At 34.1% G+C, this 22,364-nt stretch overlaps 1 protein-coding gene across 1 annotated transcript in view; it reads right to left on the reverse strand.

Annotated features, from left to right (window-relative positions):
* LOC135846233 (putative glutathione-specific gamma-glutamylcyclotransferase 2) overlaps positions 1 to 22,364 on the reverse strand; it is a 232,342-nt gene that overhangs the window by 187,888 nt on the left and 22,090 nt on the right. The window contains exon 2 of the mRNA XM_065365210.1: positions 21,382 to 21,432. Within this exon, the coding sequence (XP_065221282.1) occupies positions 21,382 to 21,432 (51 nt within the window). The remainder of the gene's footprint in view (positions 1 to 21,381; positions 21,433 to 22,364) is intronic.

Here is a 22,364-nt window from a genome sequence, read left to right on the forward strand (position 1 = left end):
ATTATTGGTGAATCATTCTCGAACGAATTCATCAATTCAATTGATTTTCAATGAATCATTCACGAACGAATTGATAAACTTTGAGTGAATCATTTGCGAACGAATTGAGTCATTCCATTAACTTTTAGTAAATCATTCACGAACGAATTGATCAATTTTTAGCGAATTATTCAAGAACAAATTAATCAATTTTTGGTGAATCATTCGTGAACGAATTGAGTCATATAAGTGACTCGCTCACGTACGAATTGATTCATTTAATAAATTTTTAGTGTATCATTCGCGAACGATTCTTTTTATACAGAAACACTTCGTTTGAAAACAGATTAACTTGTTGGAGGTGAAATGGTACATAGGTAAATTCAACAAAAATTCAATTTCTCAGAAACGTTGAACCTGATTTTGATCAAACTTGACCCAATAGTTTAAAGCTTTCAAGCATATCGAACGACAAAATTTAAAAAAAAAATCAATTCAAAATAACATTAGTTCAGTGCCTTTGAAAACGGCTGAACCAATTCTGATGAAACTCAAAATCTCACCGGTGATCGCAATTTCCGCGCATTTTCTTCCCACACAGGCAATCGTGATAAACAGCCTAATGCACAAAAAGCAATTTCGAAAACTCTCTGACCTCGTTTTTTTCCATAATATCACATACAACCAGCAAAGATCTGTCTAAATCAGCGTGTATTATCTCATCGCGATGGAATCAGCCTCAAATACTCAACTCCAATTCTTGGCTCGGGCTCGAATCACGGTCAAAGATAGCCCACGCGAGAAGAAATTTTCGGCGACGAATTTACACCATAAATAACCTATGTTCAAATTGACACACAAGCATATTTCAATTTCGGTTTCCAGCATGTATAAATCTTGCACGTATTTATCGAAACAATTATACGAAAAGCGTGTTTTTCAAAATTCCATCTCATGAACTGGTAAGTGGTAGGTCTAGGTATGCATTTGTGTACACAGAAGAACATTGAAAAAAATCCTAAAATAGTGCGAGTGCACAACTTACTCGTACAACACGTTCAGTTCGCTAAAAGCAAACACGTTCGAGGGAATTCTTCGCGTCAGCAACACCTACCAAAGGGTGTATTCCCACGAGAGAGAAAGAAAATGTCAGAAAATTTTACCAGGCTTTTAAAATTCCCTCTTTAATCTTCGAATACCGAACATACCAATATTTAACGTAAGTATTTATCGCACATTGACGTGCGACACGAGCAGCCATGAAATTTACCCAAAATAAACATTTTTCTTACAGAATTTCGGCGCCAACTTGCTGAGAAAAATTACGAAATACATCGAAAATAGGACCAACGAAATGTTGAAAAATTTCTCAATTATTTTTAGGTATACCAGTTTTCAAAAATACTGGTCTAAAGACATGAAAGCGTTGCTAAATGCATATGTAGTAATAATTCGATGGAATTCTAAAAGAGCTTACAGTGTGTTCACAAAATTGGAAAACAGCTGAGAAATAGAAATTCAGCGATGGAAAGAAAAGTAGGGCAAAAACAATCCAACAATTGAATTGAAAAAAAAAACAAAACAAAACAAGGAAACCACTCGAGGTGTATCCCATCGTAAAAGCATGGTGTCTGAAATCCTATAATCAAAATTTCGACTGGTCAAATTCATTCATTCGACTTTTGAAAAATTTTTGAAAATCCAAAAAAATGATTTTTCAGATTTGTTTTTTTTTGTTGCAAAAATAATTATGAAAATTAGATCTGAAGCTAATATTGACTATTTTAATTCAAATTTCACCATTTCCAGCCAGTCCGAAGCCTTCACAGGGTATCTAACAAATTTCAAAATGAAAAAGCAGGGCTCAAGTAGGACTTTTAGCAAGACTTTCAGCAGGTAATTTTTCGAGCACTTACGGAATTTTTCATGGTGGGGGGTGAGGGGGCGGGGGTTAAAATTTACATTCAAGTTTTTAGCCAAATTTTTGTAAAAAATGTTTGCTTTTTTGATGTCTTCAAACACCTTATAATTTTATTTAAACAAACGCCAAAAATATAACGTTTCACTTCAATTTTTCATTTTATTTTTTCCTTATCAATTTTAAAAATTGACGAATGTTTCAGCACAAATTTTGATTTTTTAAGCATTTCAGAATTTCTCCAGAGGACACAAAAAAACTATTCAGGCAATGAAAAACAGAAATTCTGGATCAGGCTTGAGCATTTTCAACGTGTTCAACAAACCACCCACAACTTATTTCCAGGCGCATCTCTTCAGAGTTTTTCTCGAGAAGTATATTATTATTATTTTTTCCAAAACCCATTATTGAGATTTAAAATTTTTCTGGAAGTCAAAAAGATGAGAGAACTTGTTTAATTTACTTTTAAAAACAGTTTTTTTTCTAAGAAGAATGTACTCGCACACGAATAGAATTCTTTAGAAAAAACGTGGCTTTAGTAAACCAAAAAAGAAATCAAAACCTGAGCAAAAAAATACCAAACGTAAACAAAATATTTCAATGTGCAAAAAAACAAAAAAAATGCAGAACATTTCAATTGAATTTAATAATGTAAACAAAACATCGCCTGTAAAATCTAATGATGAAACTCGATTGAGACTTAGACAATTTTAGCAAAAATTCTGTAAGACTTCGTGACAATTTTTGGGGAAAAAATCGAGCTTTTCGACAATTTACTCCACTGCCACTTTTCAAAATATAATTCCACATTCAAACATTAAATTGAAAACAATGAGGTCAAATAACGAAACTCCTACTGATTTTTTTTTGCCAAAATTCGATTTAAACTGGCTTTACTTTCCAGTGATTTTTTTTGTAAAAAAAGGAACAACTTTCAGCAATGGCAATTTTGACAAAATATGTACCAACAAGATTTTTTGCTATTTTGGCAGAAAGCGAAACTTTGACTATTTCAAGCAAAAAGTTGAGCTTTTTTTGCAATTTTCGCCAAAAATGTAAAACTTTTTAACAATTTTTAGCAAAATAGTAAGAATCTTTTTAGCAATTTTTAGTACCCAAAAAAAGTGAAAATTTGAAACTTTTGGCAATTTTTGGTAAAAAAAGTGAGACTTTTGTTAAATTTTTGGAAAAAATGTATAATTTTTTGGAATTTATTAGCAAAAAAAGACAATTTTTAGTAAAAAAATGCGGCTATTTGGCAATTTTAAAATAAATGAGCCAAGATTGGGAAAAATTGGATTTTTGGAAAATCTTCAAAAAAAAAAAAAAAATGAATAGGTAAGCAACTAAAATTTAGAAAAAGTAACTACAAGTTATTTTTAGTAACTCAAGTAAAGTTTTGTAATCCAGAAGTAGAGGGATGAGGTGTTCAGATTATCACACAGAGTGCCCTATACAATCTCCCAATCAAGATGCAGGACTTTTGATGAACCTTTTCAATGTTTCTGCCGTTCTGCGTGACCTCGAACATATTTGTTTCTTCGTTTCCCATCCCCTCTTTTTCAATCAGATTTAACCTCCCTCGTTCTCTTTCTTCCCTCGTATCAAAAATGTGTTCTCAGAATTTGAGAATGCTTTTCGGATTTTCTTCCTATTTTCCAAGCACATAAATTAAAAATTCCCCCTTTCAACTTCTCCTCCTCTCCTCTCCTCTTTTCAACCACCATCAATACGAATCAAAATCACATCAAAAGACAGAAGCACCTACAAAAATCTGACTACGAATGAAATCCTGTACACTCAACAAGTCTTCTATGCTGGAACAGCGAAACCAGAGCCCAAGACGAAGCACCGCAGATAAGTACACACACAATTTACTCGAACATATCTACATAATGAGATCCGGTAAGTGGGTAAATTGGCGTATTAATTGGTCAATTTATAATTTGACACGTTGCCATGGCTGTTGTTAAGTTCGCCTCAGCGTCTTTCTTTCTCACTTCTTCCCACAGCTCTTTCTCTCTGTCCGACGAACGCGGCTAAGTTTAAGATTTAATTTGCGTGTGAACATGCCGGGGAGGTCCGTGTCTTCTTCGTCATCGCCATCATCGTCGCAACGACGAAGACGACGAGGACGCCGTGAAATATGTATTCGTTCGCAGTGAGTACCTAAGTGAGTAAGTGTAGAAGTACCTACGAGTACATTGTACGTGTGACAATATTATAAAAGGCTACTTGTTGGCACAGGTATCGGTTAAAATGATTGATTTCGTAACTTGACCAATCAGTCGTGTCGTGACAGTGGTATTATTCACCGGCTATGTGAGACCACGAGAGACGTGCCCATGTTGCCCATTCTCCATGTATGTAGTTCCTCCATATTTTACTCCTTATTCGTTCAACTCTCGAATTACACAGCAGATAGGTAATGGTATAGTCTACTAATAATGGTAAACCCAATTCAACGCATGCCAAGCGATGACGATGAGACGTCCATAAATACGAAGTAGGTATCTTTATTATGCACCTAATCAATGCATAAATACTAGGTATATTCTTCGTTTAATTACCATACTTCGACAACTTCGAACTTCTTTATATTTTTCTTTTCAAACTGACGAACTGGGACGAACTCTAATCATTTTTTCCCTTCATTGTTTCAAATTACCAAACCTATAATATTCTTTCGTTTTCAATTCTTCAACTTCTTTTTGAAAACCCCAAACCTTTTTTTTTTCGGCACAGCCGACCCCGTAATTAAACCGTCGTCTTCGCACTGACACAGAAGGCAATTTCTTCCCATAGTTTTTCAGCGCAAATACACGAGACAATACATCAAAAAAAGAAAAGCTCCACACACACTCGTCGCTTTGGCCAACGCTCGCTCATTCGAACCGAGATTTATTACCGCCGTTTGTTTTTATCTTTTGCTTCAAAACGTGTTAAGATGAAAGAATTTCTTATTCGGAGATACGATGGGTTTTAAAATAAGAAAAGAAAGACCAAATTATTTCCGGCATTAGCCCGTTTCGGCGGGTATTTTCACAAACGTGCGGGCTCAACGGGGTAAGTACATATAAGACGTCAGGGGCGGAGGGGGGAGGGGGAGGCAAATCACGGACGACGAATTGTGTATCAACGTTTCCTTGAAAACATTCTGGAATAATGCCATTGTATTAATAATGTCGTGTCTATGTACAGAGATAGAGAGAGAAAGAGAGAAAGACGACCACGACTGACGGTGTCTAGCGTAATGTGCTTAAACATTTCAGGGACCATTTACAGACTCAATATCCTACGTGTGGTGTGAGAGGGTTGCCAGAGGGGGTGTGGGGCAATGGAAAATGGTACAATACTCTAGAACATCTTGGTACAGAGACAGAGAGCCCTACGAAGCTACATTTTTTATGCATTACTTTGACCAAGTGTTTCATCGCTTTTCAAACACAGATCATCGAATATTCTAAGAAAATATTTCAAAAATTGTAATGGAATTCTTTCCAAGTGACTAGTGACAAGTCTACGTGGGCGTTTTTCTTTTTCGGCGGCGCCATTTCATTTGTAAAATTTCGCAACTATCAAATGCATTTAAACAGAATATAAATTAAAACACTGATCATTGACTGGAAATGGGTTGACCTAATATGTGCAGCTTATCGGTACAGTACATTGATTTATAAACCCACATTGAAAAGTCCAAATGCTTGGGAGGCCACAGAAATTCGCCTGAACAAACCGGGTGTCTACTGAATTCGTGCATTTTTCATGCTCCCAAAATGTAATTTCGTAACGCGTCAATGTCGTCAAATATACCCATAGCCCACCCCCCCCCCCCCCAAATAAAGTCTTCAAAGTGTCCCCAAGTTTTTGAAATTTTCTAAATAGGAAATTTTTTTGCTAATTTTTTCCAAGAAGGTATATAAGATTCAGAAGACAAAACCAGATTTTTAGGCATGAAAAATCGAAATTTTGGAAAGTTTTCTGGAAATTCCCCATACTTAGTGTATGTTTATTTCAGGAAAATCAGGGTGTCTAAAAAAAAACTCCCATACAAAAAAATCATGACTTTTTCATGACTCATTTTTCACATTTTTACCACATGAAAATCCCCCCCCCCCCTAAAAAAATCAAATAACTAGAAACTGCGAGGCAATTTTTTAAAATTTTTATAGACAAATAGGTGCTTTAGTTTTTTCATTTTTTTGATTTTTTTTTCATTTTATGGGCTTTTAAAAAAATTTTCAAGTGTGTTTCAATTGAAATTCATGAACTTTTCATGACTTTTTCATGACCTTTCATGACTTTCATTACCGTTAGACACCCTGCAAAAGGCAAAATTACTGCTCGAGCAAAACTTTTAGAAAAAATTGGTTTAAAACACAAAAAAACATATTGAATTTTACTCAAAAATTTTCAATCGCGAAGGTGGGGGGGGGCATTTCATCATTTCATTCAAAAGAACGAGAGAATTTGTCAAAAAATTTCACGCAACCTCTACTTTGAAATCCGAAAGTCAAGACATTTTTGTGATTTTTGGAGTATTTTCTTGAATTAAAATTTTAAAAATTCGATGCAATGACCTGCAAAATTTTCATTTCCTCCCTTATTCAAAGTTTTGTATGACTATCTCATTGTATGATTATTTTTGAACAATCATTTTTTTAGAAAATTTGAAAAAAAAACAAGTGGCGCAAGCGAAGTGAGAACAAAATAAAACTTGAGATTTGAAAAAGTTTTTGGATTTTTCCTGTATTTTCTCGAACCATTTATGGCAAAAAAATTGAATAGACGGGGGAAGGGAAATTTGCAATTTTGGATGAATTTCGCACTTTTCTTTACAACTTGAGCAATCAATTGTTGAATTCGCAAAAAAATTTAAAATTTCAAAAGTTAGTGCCAAAATAGTAAAAAATATGCACAATTTTAAAATCGCAAATTTTCTCTTACTTTTCTCACATTTTATGTCATAATAAGTAAAAGAAATTTCAATTTTTAAAAACACATCCTAACTAACTGATTTTCATTCCATTTTTAGCGAATTTCTAAGTTTTGGAGTTACAAAATACGCCTTTCTTAGGGGTGCTTAAAGTTGAGAGCTCTAAAAAAAAGGGGTTAAAATAATTACGAATATACCTACAGGGAGCTTGATTAAACTTATACCTCAAAACGTTGAGTATATGGCGCAAATCGCAAATTTCTAGTTTTTCAGGGGTTCCCAAAATATCCAATTTACGAAAAGTTGCAAAATTGTATTTGTTAGTACTAGTGAAAAATTTTATTTAGCTCAAAATTTGGTGGAATGAAGGTGTTTCAGATACCATATTAAACTGTAAAAAGCTTTTTGACGCGGTTCCAAGCGGTGGGTTCAAAATGGTGGTTCCAAAATTTTCAAAAAATTGACCCACCCCCCATTTTTATACCCTAGGGTCGAAAATAGGAAAACCACCTCGCATAACGTTTATCAGATCCAACAAGATATTTCACGCTAAAAAAAAGTTTTTGAAAACACTCGGTGGTTCCTAAAATAATTTTTTATTCGCAACTTTGGGAACCCCTGGAGCCCAAAAAATTGTCATTTTGGTTAACTAAGCACGAAATCGTATTTGAAACATTTATTACAACATTTTAAGAGTGATCGAGTCGATAACTGTCTGGGCCCAAAAAATGGCCTTATCGCAACTCCTCCTATTTCTGCAGATTTGAAAAATGTCATTTTTAGTGTGCGTAGCACACTATTGGTTTCGCTTTGAGAAATGAAATTTTATTGGAACTGAATGTTCTCTTAAGCTACCCAACCGTTTTTTGTACCTATTGGACACCATTTGAGAATCATTAAGGCGGAGGGAATATATTAATTTTCATTCAATTCGGATGGGTAATTGCTGAGTAATTGCAATTTTAGTTCATTATTTTAATGCATTAAATCCTAAAAAAGGGAAAAGGGGACTTGTAGAACACCTGCCGCTCATTGTACCCTGCTATACCCCCAGTCTATTCCATCACCAGCTGTGTTTCATTGTACCCTGTTACACCCCCAGTCTGTTAGCTGTAAATTCCAAGTGGGCGTGGTTTGGTGGGGCGTTTACCAAACAAATATATTATTTTAATGCCTTAACCCTCGTAGCAAAGTGGTGGCTGAGTGGTTAGGGCATGTAGGTAGGAATAGGAAATTTAGGGACCCAGGTTCGAATCCCCGTGAGGTAAGTAGGTAGGTGACGGATTTTTCGTAGGAAAATTGGATAGGTAAATGATTTGGAGTTACTATGTAGTACATGGTAATGGGGCAAAAATAATGCTGAAACTGAGTTATGAATTATGATATCATTTGCTAACTAAAAATTCATTTCATTAATTTTTTGTCTACCTATAACCATAAGTATAAAGTAAGAATTACTTGACATGAATAATTTTTAACTTTTTACTTATAATTTAAAAATTACTTCAAAATGAGAAATTAAACTAATTTTTGTACAATTGAAACATGTAATTTTTATTATCATGATTTAGTAAAAATTATTAAAACAAAATGATTTTTACTATTGGTACCTATAGCAAAATTTATTAAAATGATAAAATTACCCATATTTTTTTCGTGTAATAGGCAATGCAAATTCTTAACATAGGTATTTTATAAGATTTAATTCTTAATTTAGAATAAAAAGCAAGTTCTGAAAATTGGTTTGAAAATTTATAAATTTGAAGACAATGGAAATTCTAAAAAAAATAATATGAAAATTTGTATTCAGAGACGCTGAGAATTCCAAAAATTGATTAAAAGTTCTGTAAGTTGCAGATAATGTGAACTTGAAAATTATATGAAATAAGTACCTATTGTAATATTTATGAAGAAGATGAGAATTCTGAAAAATTGGAGGCAATGTGAATTCCAAAAATTGAGTAAACGTTTTACAATTTGTCGACAATATGAACTTGAAAATTGAATTTGAAATTTTTTAATTTAAAGACAATAAGAATTCTGAAAAATTATTCAAAATTTGACTATTTAGAGGCAATGTGAATTCTAAAAATTGATTGCAAATTTCCTAACTCAGCAGCAATGAAAAATTCTGAAAATTTATTGAAAACTTTATGAAATTGTAGCGATGGGGAATTCGGGAAATCGATTTGAAATTTTGTAAATTTTAAAACAATGCAAACTATGAAAAACAACTAGAAATTTCTTAATTTAGAAGCAATACAAGCTTATAAATTATTCTGAAATACCTATTGTAATTTGGAAAATATGAAAACACTGAAAAACAATTATTATTTTGAAGCAGTGAGAGTTTCAAAAATTCTCATCACTGTGACATGGTTGATTCACTTATGCACTACCTAGATGTAATAACGGTTATAGCTGTAGAAAAGGCAGCTAGCTACGCACACTTTGCAGCTAAGCTTTGCTTAGCTGTCTAGTTTATACTTAAAATTAAATTTGGAAAAAAAAGAAGAAGTAGCCCGAGCGAAGCGAAGACACAAGTTTTTGCTTTTTTTTTGGAGGGGGTGGTGTTTATAATTACTAGATTATTACACCCTACGTCAGATTATATTGAATTTGTTAGGTTGTGTTTTTTAACGAGAGTAATAAATTTTACTATTTCAGAGGGGCTGTCAGGAATGGAAAGAGAGTTTTCATCTATTTGAAGAGATAATCGATCTTGGTGTAACTGGTCAATTGGAGGAGGTTTAAGCAGCCATTAGGGTAGGATATTGGTTTTTGAACGAGAGTTTTGGGGTCTATTTGAAGATTGGTTAATGTTCTAATAAAATCAGAGATAGGTCCTTCTAAATGTTCAAAAATCTGAGGGTTGGGTAGGTGAATTGAATATTGGAGTGGGTGAGAGTGATTGGTTGAAGCTGTTGTGATGAATTTATTTGTTATTTAAGTTCTTCTGAAGTCTGGGGGTAATTCTGCTGCTTCACAGTATATACTATCAATTGGAGAAGAATAGAGGGCTACTATGCAAATCCTTAGGGATGAGTTTCGTATTGTTTTTATGATATTTTTGACAATAATTTTCAAAAATTCAAATTTGACTCATTTTTCATTGAAAAAAATTTTAGTTAAATTTTCAGAGGAAAAGGTAGCCAGTTGAAAAGTACACGAAAGGAAACTCAGAAATTTGTGAAATTTTCGATTGAACATCTCAAAATATAAGGTTAATTTATGGATAATAGGAATGCTGACACGTGGCAAAACCAGGGGCGACAAAATCAAAAAATACTGATTTAAAAACATGTCAGGGTAAATTGCCCAAACAATAAAAACAGTGATATTTTGAATTTTATTGCACGAGATAGATCCACGCACTGTGCAGGAAAATGGACTTCGTATTATCCCGATACCTAATTCGATAAAATGATAACAAAACTTGACCATTCGGCGCATCAGCGCACAGGTAATTAATCGCATTCCCATCATTTTTTTACATCTCTCAACTCAACAAAAGGGTGCAATACTCGAACTCCGCCATCACTTCAATACAAAGCTCACCTCACACATAAATGAAAAAAACTACCGCACCATTTTAATTATTCAACTTCCTGCATTCCATTATACCCTTTTTCACACCAAATCGAAACGATATAAAAAAAATATTCCAAGTAAAACCTAGATTCGTTCGTGACATCGACACGGAAATCTCCGCATACTGGTACTACAGACTATACAGTAGTAACGACGACGACGAGCGAGCGAGCCTCTTAAATGGAAATGAAGTTAACTGAAAACTGCTTTGCACTACATAACGATGTAAAGCAAGCGGTAGAGTAAGTGAGGAATTCGGGCGAACGGCAGAACTTTTACGAATATCTCGCTCTACGAGTAGAGTGTTTGTCCGTATAAAGGTAAACGCGACGACATCGACACTATGTACGGCGTACGTCGGTGCGGCGACGTCGTCAGCCCAGGCCAAGCCAGACCAGGCAAATAAACGAAGAGCGCCTTCATTCCAAGAAAAAGTGTAACCTAAATGTCACGAAAATTTCATTCACGAACATAATTACGTGTATATCACGAATAGTACGCTATATCGAGCCTTTCGTCTAACCCCCCCTTTTCCTCACCTACCCTACTAACGTATCTATATTCTAATATAGGTACCTTCACCTTCGCCATCTTACCGCATACACTATACCATTCTCATTATCGAAGTTTATATTTAATCAGCGAATATCAGTCAGCGTTGCACATTTCAAATTGAACGATACCATAAATTAATGTTCGTCCTTCTCCTTAGATCCGTTTTGAGTACGAATAATGACTTTAGTTACCCTGGAGGATGATGATACCTCCCAAAATAGGGGTTTTAGTAGTTTCACATTAATTCAGGCTGTTCTCAACCGATTCACTTGAAAATTGATATGAAAACAGCTCTATCTAGCTACTAATACAAAGCAATAATTCTGAAGTCCAAAAAAAAAAAAATTAATCTCAGCAAGGACACGGAAATCCACTTTCAAAATTTTAAATTATTTAGGCAGGAATCCAATTTTTGAAAAAAAGATAAAAACAATCATCATACGTTGGTCATTTGGGGCATTTTTTGAGGAATTTTTCTCGATTTCTGCAATGTTTAAATTAACCTCCATTCATTTTTGACGTAAGTTTTTAATTTATGGAAGTTCTAACTATCCCTGACGAACCCTCAGAAATACAAAAATTCATCTCCCTAGTAGAAAACATCGGCCTCACAAACCAAATCTAGCCCCCCCCCTTACGGGTGTAATAATCTTGTAATTATAAACACCCCCCCCCCAAAAAAAAAAAAAAAAAAAACAAATTATTTTTCAACAATATTCTGTAAACATTTCTTGAAAAATTAGTTGAAATGTTTTGAGCTCTCAGTTGAAATCTGAAAATGATTAAATATTTTGATGTTGATAAATTATTGCATTAGAATGAAAATCACTGAAATTTACTTTAAAATTTGATTCAAAAATGGTAAAATTGAGCAATATTCTGCAAAAATGAAACAAATTTGTTCGAATGCTACAAAAACAGTTAAAAATTAGTTTAAGTGGATAAAACATTTCAAAAATTAGAAAAAAATCCCCCAAAAAATGTTTCAACTAACAAAAAAACATTGGAAAATGAAAATGATATTGTGCAAAAAATACACAAAATACAAAAAAAAAAAAACGAAAATTCTGCATACAAATTGCTGCAAATTGACAGAAAATAAATAAAATTTCAGTAAAATTGAATAGAGAGAAAAAAGGTGTTAAAACAGTTGAAACAAATTTAAAATACCATAAAAACAACTGAAATGTGAAAAACCACTCATGTCATCATCTCGCTAACATTGCTGTTCAAAACTTATCCAAATAACCACGTAAATTTTAAAAACCACCTTAAAAGCAAGATTTTTCATCTAGCTAACGTTGTTACGAATAAATACGAGTATCACAAATAAATGCAGTGATGAATTTGAAAACCACTTTATGAGTCACAATAATTCATCTAGCTAATGTTATTTTTCAAAAAATAATCAATAAATGTCTCAAAAACCATCTTATATATGTATGTAATGAATAATGATTTCTCATCTAGCTAATGTTGTTCTTTAACAATTAATCGAATAAATGTCCAAAAAAATCACCTTCTTCAGTGATGATTTCCCATCTAAATAACGTTGTTTTTTAAAAAATATCCTAAATATTTATCAGGCACATAAAACTTGAAAAACCACATTACAAACCACAATGCTCTATCTAGCAAACGCTGTTTCTCAAAACCGGTTTCAAATGCACATAAAAATTAGAAAATCACTTCACGAGTCAAGATTCTTTATCTAGCTAATGTTGTTTTTCAAAAACTTATCAAATAATCGCCAAAAACCACCTTGTGTGCAATGATTTCTCATTCAGCGAACGTTGTTTTTCTCTAAACCTACTCTAAATGAACGCACGATTTTGAAAAACCACCTAATGAGCGTCAATTTTCCATCTAACTAAGGTTGTTTTTCAAAAAAAACTCCAAAATAAGCGCATAAAATTTTAAAAAAACATTAAGAATCACAATTCTCTATCTAGCTAACCCTGTTTCTTGAAATCTGTTCCGAATGCACTCATAAAATTGAAAACCTTATTATGAGTTGAGATTCTTCATCTAGCTAACGCTGTTTTTCCGAAACTAATAAAATGAACGCCCAAAAACATCTTTGTGAGCAACACTTCCTCACTCTAGCTTGAAGGATTTCATTTCTGACTCCTACTTAATCAATTTTTTACAATTTTCAATTCACCAGTGATTTGAGGAGCAATTTTCTTGTTTTTTTAATCAATTTTTTACAATTTTCAATTCATCAGTGATTTAAGAAGCAATTTTATTTTCCCGTTTTGTGGGGGGGGGGGTTGCAATGTGTCATCAATTTTTATCGTCACCATGTGAAAAGACAAACAACAGAGTAGCGGTGGAATCGTCGTTGGGCGCTCTCAGCCGGAATTGGTGATTTAGTGAAAAACGCTGATGGATGCCCAATGTGGCAGGGATCGCGGAATTTGGGGAAAAAAAATATTTTTTTTATCAATTTCGAACTGTTTTTGGTATTTCAACTTGAGCAATTTTCGCTAAAATTTGTTCAATTTTGTCATTTTACACATTAGGAAGTTTTTGCAAAATTACTGTGATTTTATTAATGGGGGGGGGGGGGGGTAAAAAGGCGATAAAATCAACTTTTCAACCCCCTTCCTTCTTATTTGAAAACCCAGTTATAACAGTAAAAATGAACTGAAAAATTCATCTGATAAAAATATAGGAATTTTGGCTACAATACCTAACAATTTTTCGATTCTCAACAGCTCACGAAGGAACCTCGTCAACTAGTCATCTCGCTGGTTCATTGAAATTTCATATCACCCACATCTCAGAACCTAATTCTCATCTGAGAGATGAAAGATAAGATAGATGACAGTAAAATCATTTTTATCACAATCAAAAAAGTATGATTCCAACGAACAGAACTTCTGAAATATACAAAAAGTTACGCAAATTCATAAACGATGACGAATTAACGACTATTTGAAAATGCGAAATGAGAACAAAGTATTTTTAAATATTATTCTCATCAAAATACCTATCGTTTCTCGACAAAATACTCGACAAATGTTAGGTTTTTTCTTTGGAATTAAGAAACAAAAACTTGAAAAAAGTATACAAAAAAGTTTCAAATTTTGAATTTTTACTACAAATGGAGAGAAAGAAGAAGAAGAGTTTCGATTTTAACAAGTCCTTTTGAGATGATGAAACCTGAACCTGAATAAACTCTCTTCAAGTAAGTACTTCTGACTTGAGAATTGTCACAAGACAAGATCCTCAAGATCGGCCAGTGCCTCGTTCCCAATTCCCATCACTATTAATAGATTTTCGATTTTAATAATTTCCACTTTTCAAAAACCTATATTACAGCCCTTCGTTTATTTTGAAGCAGATATCACTCAGAAATTTATCGAGTAAAACATACCCTCACTAACCTCTTTGCATTTTCCATGATTTTTCTACCGAACATTACACGAAATCAATTCCCCCCCTCCCCTCACCCATTACTCGGAGATGAAAAAATTGACGCAAATTTACGATTTCACTGCCCTTCTCCTCGTTTGACTCTCCTTTTAATGGCAAAAAAACTCCACAACTCCACGAATATGAGTCAGAAATAAGTACCGGGTACTGTCTGCGAGATACCTATATACCTACACTATACATAAACGAGACACACACATTATAAAAATACATATCCACACAGAAAACGAGGCGATGGCATTCGTATAATTAAAATAAGATTGAAATAGCGAAAAATACAATTTATTTGACAAGCCGGTAATATGAAGCAATAACTATAAATCCTTTCAACTTCATATATACGTACACCATGTAGTATGAAATCATATAAGATATATGAATACGTGTGAGATATTATACATGCATTTATATTACATATAATACATATAAATGTGTACTACACACATTCGCGGATTTTTCAACGACTACATGGCGGCGGCTGAATAAACCATAGACCATAGTCGAGGCTCATCGCGAGGCCAGGGGTAGAGGGATGCAACAGCGCATCTCCATAATATACATTACGTACACATAGTAACTATAGAGATATTATAGTCTTATAAACTTCGTGCATTTCGACGCTGTTGGCAAATCACAGTACCCAGTACCCACAGACAAACACCTTTATAGAGAAATTTTTATTTTCGCTACTCATTTCGTTGTGTCGCGGGTCATCGTCCATTTAAATAAATTCTCCAAGTCAGGTGTTTGAATGTGCAACACTTGCTGGTCCACTTGTTCATTAAAATTTTAGGGCAGGGAGAACCATCTTTTGCAAATTGTTGTGTAAGGGAAAAAAAGACCCATTTGCCAGCAAGAGCTCGCCGTGTAATAAACCTATGACGAGAGAGACCTTTACGACGTGCACGACTTACGACGGCGATGGGAGTTTGGTTGCTTAAATACGGAGATGCCTGCACTTTTTTGATTTCATCCATTAAGTGCCTATATAAATAGGTAGGTATTGGATCTGAATGCCCACATAATACACTCACTCATACATTGTATCACAGACAAACACGCAGCCCCATGAAACGCATGGAGAAGGCAAAGCCAGAAGAGCAGGGCTTCGCAACCACGTACCTTACGTAGTGATAACATCATTAGCACTTGGACTTCTCTCATTTCTCGCACTCTTTTTATTGAAACACACGAATGTAATAGTAAATGTATAAGAAGGAAGAAAAAAAAACCAACAACAACAAAATTATACGCGAAACTAAACAATGTGTGTACTATATAAACCAGTTGCTTCTTCAAATATGAGAGAAGAAACATGTAAAGCCCGACAGCATTATAAAAAAATCTATATACTGTACAGTATACGAACCTAGATAAAAGGTATGCACACCTAATAACACGAGTATATTGTTTTATGCATTTTATTCGTACTATCGTCGATGTACCTAGTCGTAGTATAAAATTGTACGCTTAAAAAGTCATGAATCCCCCTGCACGTACTCCTTCAGATCAACCTTTTCAAGCAGTGTTAATTTATACAACATAGTTTTTCGTTTTTCGCGCTCAGTTTATCGGTGCAATTACATTACGATCTGCGATAATTTTATTATGCTGTACGAAGATATCTCCGCGGATACTTCTTATTGCAGCATCCGAGACCGGATTTTTCCCCTTTTGTAGGTACCTGCCTATAGTATGTTTGTGCAGCATGCACTGTGTAAATAATCGGGGAATATACAGGGTGTCCCATTGCACAATTTCATTCAAATGCTAAAAAAAAATCAAAAATTCGATAAACGACAACATTAGAATGGTAAAGGTATTGCCAAAGTCGTTCTCCTTCTCCCCAGAGAAAATATTTCACCATCCGAAGACTCTGGAAGAGCGTAAAATTGACGTTAAAATCTTGGTTCTTTATACCCCCTCCCATATTATCGATTGAATTATTCAGGCACACCACGAGTTCGTATTTTTTTTTTCGGAATCAAAGAGAGGGAGGCGGTACTGAAAGGTCGTATCCAAAAAGTAAGCAGAAATCCAAACTCAGCACCCTAAAAAACCTAACAAACAATACGTCGTAAGTCATTTTTTTTTTGAAATTTTGACTATTTTTGGGGAAAGGAAGGAGAGGGTTCAAAGTGGCCGGATTGAAAAAAATTAGTAAATATTTGTACTCAGCACCTTTGAATCTGCTAACGATTGATATGCCACTTCACTTTTAAAGTTCTTTCGAATTTTCATCAAAATTGTGGACTACGATGATCGACTCTAGATAGTGTAAAAATTAAAGGGTCAAAAATTATTTTCGTTTTTACAAAGCGCCTATTAGACCGAAGAAATGAAGAAAAAAGACCACTTTTTGGATGAACAAAAAATGTAGATTTCAAATTCAACATTGTTGGGTGATTTATAGAATTCTTGGCACTGCTCATTGAAAAAAAAAGTTGAAATTAAAAAAGGCAATCACGTCAGGTCAGGATTTTTCATATTATTTTCAAAGTTGACACCATTATCACCAAAATGCTATCATTTTTCGATAATTTCAAGTTATTTCTTTAATAATTTTACGATTTTAGTTATTTTTGTTTTTTTCCCCACGATTTCATTATTTCATTTCGATACTTGAACTATTTTTCGTATGGGTATTCTTGGATTATTTTGCTTAATTCTTCACCATGTTTCCTTAATTTTCAGTCAATTTAAACAATTTTTATGGTATTCAGACTTTGCACACAATTTTTGTAAAATGATTAATTATTCCATGCAATTTTTTCACCAATTTATTAGTCCGGCATATGACAATAGGAGTAATTGCACCCCCCCCCCCGCCGATCCACCGGGACAATATTTTTCTTAAAGGGGACATCCTAAGGAACATTTTAAAGCAAACTTGCCAAAAAAAAAATTGGCCTTACTTACAAAATGGCGGCCATTTTGATTGACAGGTCAGCCGAAATCGCAGATTTTGCGTTTTAATATAGGACTTGCACGAACTTTTTCAAACTTTACAGAGGTAGATCGAAAGATCATGCAAAAATTTATCACCTGCCAAAATTTCAAGTGCTAAAGTACGTTTTTCGATTTTTGGTGAATTTTTGAAAATCGAATTTAGGCCAAAAATGAGAAAAAAAATCAAAATTTTACCAAATTGACCAAGAAAGCTGAAATTTGGGATACACCCTATTTTCGACATGCCAAATCGATTGGAAACGGTTTCAACTCGTTTTGAGCAGTTCTGGAGCCTCCAGCAGATTTTTGGAACTCGAAATTCCCACAAAATTTCATCAAATTGGAGTTGTAAAGCTAAAATTTATTCTAAAAACCAATTTCAATACGCTACGAAGTACTGCAGGTGAATTTCAAGTCGTTTTGGATCCTCCAGCGTCTTTTTGAAAATTCCTGAAGCCTCCAGCAGATTTTTGAAACTTTAAATTTTCACAAATTTCACCAAATGGAGATGGAAAGCTGAAATTTACTCTACACTCCAATTTTAACACCCACTGAAAACGTCTTCTGGTGGATTTCAAGTCATTTTAGAGCATCCAACTACTTTTTTGAAAATTACTGGAGCCTCCAGTAGATTTTTGACACTTGAAATTTCCACAAAATATCATCAAACTAAGATGGAGAGTCGAAATTCATTCTGCAAACTAATTTCAATACGGTACGAAGTTGACTGCTGGTGAATTTCAATTCGTTTTGGATCCTCCAGCGACTTTTTGAAAATTCCTGAAGCCTTCAGCAGATTTTTGAAACTTTAAATTTTCACAACAAATGGAGATGGAAAGCTGAAATTTACTCTACACTCCAATTTTAACACCTTCTGAAAACGACTTCTGGTGGATCTCAAGTCATTTTAGAGCATCCAACGACTTTTTTGAAAATTACTGGAGCCTCCAGTAGATTTTTGAAACTTGAAATTTCCCCAAAATATCCATCAAACCAAGATGCAGAGTCGAAATTCATTCATGCAAACTATGGTAATTTCAATACGCTACGAAGTTGACTGCTGGTGAATTTCAAGTCGTTTTGGAGCCTCCAGCGACTTTTTGAAAGGTTGTATGACGTTTTTTTGGAAAATTGAAATTTCCTAAAAGTAGCTGGAAGCTTCAAAACCATTTGAAACTACCATGTCGTCTGCGAAGTAAATTTCAGCTGGCCAACTCCATTTGATAAATTAATGTTGGGGAAATTTCAAGTTTCAAAAATCTACCGGAGGCTCCAGTAATTTTCAAAAAAGTCGCTGGAGGCCCTACAATGACTTAAACCCACTTGAAGTCGTCTTCAGAGGGTGTTAAAATTGAAGTGTAGAGTAAATTTCAGATTTCCATCTTCATATTTTGATGAAATTTTGTGAAAATTTAAAGTTTCAAAAATCTGCTGGAGGCTTCAGGAATTTTCAAAAAGACGCTGGAGGATCCAAAACGACTTGAAATTCACCTGCAGTACTTCGTAGCGTATTGAAATTGGTTTTTAGAATAAATTTTAGCTTTACAACTCCAATTTGATGAAATTTTGTGGGAATTTCGAGTTCCAAAAATCTGCTGGAGGCTCCAGAACTGCTCAAAACGAGTTGAAACCGTTTCCAATCGATTTGGCATGTCGAAAATAGGGTGTATCCCAAATTTCAGCTTTCTTGGTCAATTTGGTAAAATTTTGATTTTTTTTCCTCATTTTTGGCCTAAATTCGATTTTCAAAAATTCACCAAAAATCGAAAAACGCACTTTAGCACTTGAAATTTTGGCAGGTGATAAATTTTTGCATGATCTTTCGATCTACCTCTGTAAAGTTTGAAAAAGTTCGTGCAAGTCCTATATTAAAACGCAAAATCTGCGATTTCGGCTGACCTGTCAATCAAAATGGCCGCCATTTTGTAAGTAAGGCCAACTTTTTTTTTGGCAAGTTTGCTTTAAAATGTTCCTTAGGATGTCCCCTTTAAGAAAAATATTGTCCCGGTGGATCGGCGGGGGGGGGGTGCAATTACTCCTATTGTCATATGCCGGACTATAATTATGGCAATTTTCAGCAACTGGGAGGCCAATTCAACCATATTATTTTTTTTATTAAGTATTTTTTTTTTTTTTACAAATTATCATTCAGTTCTGCGAATATGTCTTTTTGATTAATTTTTGGTAATTGCGTTCAATTTTTGGCCAAAAGGGTGATTTTATAATGACTTTGAAGACCTGGTAGCCACTTTCATTTTAGACCATGTCCATACCACTTTGAAAGAGAAGATTTTTAAGCATTAGAAATTGATATTATTCTACTTTTCAAATCACAAATTTTTCAAAACTTTTGTTCTCACTTCGCTCTGGCCATTCAACATCTTGTTTACAAGAATTTAAAGAATATGAAAATTAAACAGAAAAATTCCAGAAATACTCAAAATACTCAAAGCATTTAAAAATGCAATTTTTTCATTTTTTCTGAACAGAACCATAGAATTTTCAAAAAAATTTTGATACCACAGTCAACGCTGTCGAGAGAGGAGGGGCAAAGGGGACAGTTTGTCTTAGGTCCGCGCTTTCTGGAAGGCCTGGCAAAAAAAGGGCCTGTGGTGAGAGAAAAACTTTTTTTTCACTTTTCAAAACACAAATTTTCAAAAGCTTTTGTCCTCGTTTCGCTCGGGCTTGTTTTCTTTTCTTTCTCAAAATTAAAATTTCTAAAAAATTGAGAAAATTTAAAAAAAAAACAAAAAAATACATAGAATTACTTTACATTCCCGTACCCTTCGGATCTCGTTGCTTGATAGGACACCCTGTATATGCACTCTACTCAGTACTCACAATCAATCCGAACCTTTTCAATGAACTTATCACCATACCCAGGGACCTGGTTCCGGTCTTCCGGTGACCCGTATATGTATATAGTACGTGTATCGTACACTACACATGCTGTATAAAACGTACTCGTAGTATAGGTTTATGCCAAATATACACGGGGACTCGACCTTATTGTTTCGAATCTAATCCATGCGGACGAAACCGTATACTCGTAAAATACGAGTTCGATTCTATTATCTCAAAATTTCAAGCGCCTTATCTTACAGCCCATAACGGATGGATGGCGTTCCGCGTATCGGAATTTTAACTTCCTGCGAAAATGGTACATATTCGTGCCACGTTTTTTTTTTTTTTCGCTTTCTCGTATATAATTTTCGACATTGATTAGTTGGATTTTCCTATAACACGAGAGACACAGAAAAAATCGTTCAACCATTATTTTGATAACAAAAACATAGTGTCTTTTTTTCGAGAAATTTGAAATAAAACTTTCTCCAAGTTGTTCATTTTTTTAATGATACAGATAAAAATAGAAAAAATATGCAAAAAACCCTCAAAAAAAAATATCATTGAAGTTAGTGTATCGAAAAAAGTTTACCTTTCAACGCAGTCACATTTCCACCCTCCTACACCACTCACATCCCCCTCAAAAATCGTTCTCAAAAAAGTGATTACTGTAATTATTTCTGAAGTGTAGGTGCAGTAAATTTGAGATTGCAAAATTTCGAAATGAGAAATCCGGCTATAATTTATGTATAGTTTCATCTAGTAAAAAAATAATATTTATTTATTTTATTTTTTCGATATCTCGCGTCAAAGATAATGCATGAACTAGTTCCACGGGATTTCCGTTATTAACAAGGTCACTATTATATGCACATATGTCTCTCTGCCCTCGATGTACACACATAATACATATATTTCCTCTTAATTTTCGATTTCGATATTTGATGGAGCTCGTACACACGATCACAACACCTTCGAAATTATCTATTTATTTTATTTTTGAAGAAACTAACGACTACCTACTCGAGACTTCTTCGTCACAAAATTTTTATCCCTTAAACTTATTTTCGACGTTTCGAATCTACTCAATAGTTGATACGTAAGTAGGTATGTTGAAAATAACATCCAAAAATAATGATAATAATAGGCTATTACTTTGAAAACTTACCTTCGACTGTTTCGAAGATTCTTCATCGTTGCTAATTAAGGGCTGATGAACCTGTAACATAGGGGGAAAAAGTTTCGAATAAATTCAAATTCACAGCTAGGGTGTCCAACGACACTTTGACTACACATATGTATATGTACTCATAATAATTAATACATTGTTACTGGAATTATTGCACGCATACAGATAGGTGATGATGATGACCATCGCAGCTCACGTGCTTCATTGTACATACATATATTGTTATTAATTTTGAATGCAGTTAGAATTTAATGAATACATACTCGTAGGTAGGTATACGTATATACTTAATACGAGTTTATCTGTCGATAAAACAATAAAACCGAACTAAAAACTTGCGGTGAGCTAACTAAGCACACTGCAGGTAGCGTTGACAGGTGTTCAAATACTCGTAGATATGTAAATTATTATAATATCCACACGTAAAATACTGCTTTAAAAAAAACAAAAACACCAACAAAACCGATCATCGTGAGCCATTTGCATGGACTCCTCGTATTTGGTGGTAATGAACTTGGTGAAAATTTCATTTCCTTTTTTGTGGTAAAAAACGAGAATGGAAAAAGGAGGGTATCACAAATCATGAAAAAATGATCTAAAGAACCTATACTTAACATCTGCAATGCTGCACATTACTTCAGTGTTTTTGAATTTTTTTGAGGGGGGGGGAGGAGGAGGAGGGATGTTTGTAATTGCATGATTATTACACCCGTCGTGTGAAAGTTTATATCAAGTTGATTAGATTGAGTTTTTTCTATTAGATCTATGAATTTTTCAATTTCAGAAGTTGTCTGGTAAAATTATCTAGAGGAAATTAAATAATTTATTATTTTGTAAAAAAGTTGAGCTAAAACCAAAATGAAACCCCCCATTTCGCCCACGTGCATAAAAATTGTCAATGGTAGTCTCATACGTACTACTACTAATTGGAGGGAGGGCGAAGATTTTCGGCAACTTTTGGC

This window comes from Planococcus citri, chromosome 5 (assembly GCF_950023065.1).
Source record: "Planococcus citri chromosome 5, ihPlaCitr1.1, whole genome shotgun sequence".
NCBI lineage: Eukaryota > Metazoa > Arthropoda > Insecta > Hemiptera > Pseudococcidae > Planococcus > Planococcus citri.